The 1506-nt window shown below is 67.3% G+C and overlaps 1 protein-coding gene across 1 annotated transcript in view; it reads left to right on the plus strand.

Moving 5' to 3' along the window:
- Positions 1–6: 6 nt before the first annotated feature.
- LOC107199435 (voltage-dependent P/Q-type calcium channel subunit alpha-1A-like) overlaps positions 7–1506 on the plus strand; it is a gene marked incomplete at its 3' end in the record, with an annotated part of 3784 nt that continues 2284 nt past the window's right edge. The window contains exon 1 of the mRNA XM_015616763.1: positions 7–186. Within this exon, the coding sequence (XP_015472249.1) occupies positions 47–186 (140 nt within the window). The remainder of the gene's footprint in view (positions 187–1506) is intronic.

Genomic DNA, 1506 nt, shown 5'->3' on the forward strand with positions numbered 1-1506 from the left:
TCCTCGGCAGGGCCCCCCCGGGGCGCAGAGGCTCTACAAGCAGTCCATGGCCCAGCGCGCCCGCACCATGGCCCTGTACAACCCCATCCCGGTGCGGCAGAACTGCCTCACCGTCAACCGCTCGCTCTTCCTCTTCAGTGAGGACAACGTGGTGAGGAAATACGCCAAAAAGATCACCGAATGGCCATATCCTTTCTGGGGGGACCCCCGCGCCCGACCCCCGGCTCCGTGTTGGGATCCTGGGACCGGCACAGGGACCCCGGCCCACAGCCCTGACCTCTGGCCCTCCCTGGGGTCACCCTGTCCTGCGCTGGGGTCCCCGGCCCCATATCGGGGTCCCCATGTCCTGCATGAGCTCCTCAGCCCCGTATTGGGATCCCCATCCTCAAATTGGGGTCACAGTATGATGGCTCCGTCCCCTGACCTGCTTTGGGCTTCCCCGGAGCTGCATGAGGGTCCCCATCCCCTGAGCTCCATCGAGGACCCCGTTTCCCTGCCCTGCTCTGGGGTCCCCGTTCTGGTCAGGCGTCACCTCCCCGTCCCCGTGTCGGGGTCACCGTGTCCTGCTCGGGGGTCCCCAGCCCCACGCCGTGCTCCCCATCCCGTCCTCATTCCCATCCCACGGCTCCTTGGCCTGCTCTGGCCACTCCAGACCCATTTTGGGGTCACCATGTCCTGATCGGGGTCCTCATCCAACATCCCCGTCCCTGTGACCCCTTTTGGGGTCCCCATTCCCTGCCTTGGGGACCCCCATTTCTCTCCCCTGCATTGGGGTCTCTGTGCCTCTGCTGCCCCCCAATCCCAGCCCTGTCCCCACATTGGGGGGTTCCAGCTCATCCTGGGGGGAGAAAGGGGGACCCCACTGCACCAGCACCTCCCCCTGCTCTATTTTTGGGGAGGATGTGTGAGCTGGCATCCCGCACCCCAAAACCCTCCGGTCCCCCCCACTTCCATCCCTCCGGGGTCCCCGCAGACTCGAGGTGTCCCCAAATCCACCCCCCGCCCCCCAGCTGGGCTGTTTGGGGGCTCAGGGCTATTTTGGGCTATTTGGGGCTATTTTGGGCTATTTTGGGCTATTTTGGGGAGGTGCAACCCCCACCCTGCTGCCCTTGGGGTTCCTCCGAGCCCCTTCCCCCTTTTTCTGCCCCCTAAAACACTCGGCCGGCAGCAGCCACCCAAAAAGGTCCCCAGCACCCCAAAAGGACCCCCAGCACCCCAAAACAGCCACTGTCGCCCCACATCCCGCCGCCGTCACCCCACAAACAGCCGCTGCCTCCGCTCCTGGCGGCTGGGGGGGCTCCACGCGGGATCGGGGGGGTCCCCACGCGGTTTTGAGCCGTAGCCGGGGGGGTCTCCGGCTCCACCACGAGCTTTTGGGGACCCCCCCTCCCCAGCCCCAGACAGCGGGGGGAGTTGGGGGTCGCGGGCATCCCCTGGGGCACACGCTCGGTGCCCCCCGAAGGGCGGGGGGGCGCGGGGGGAGCGGCCCGCACCGCTCGGTGCCGC

The sequence above is a fragment of the Parus major genome, unplaced genomic scaffold (genome assembly GCF_001522545.3).
Source record: "Parus major isolate Abel unplaced genomic scaffold, Parus_major1.1 Scaffold709, whole genome shotgun sequence".
Lineage (NCBI taxonomy): Eukaryota > Metazoa > Chordata > Aves > Passeriformes > Paridae > Parus > Parus major.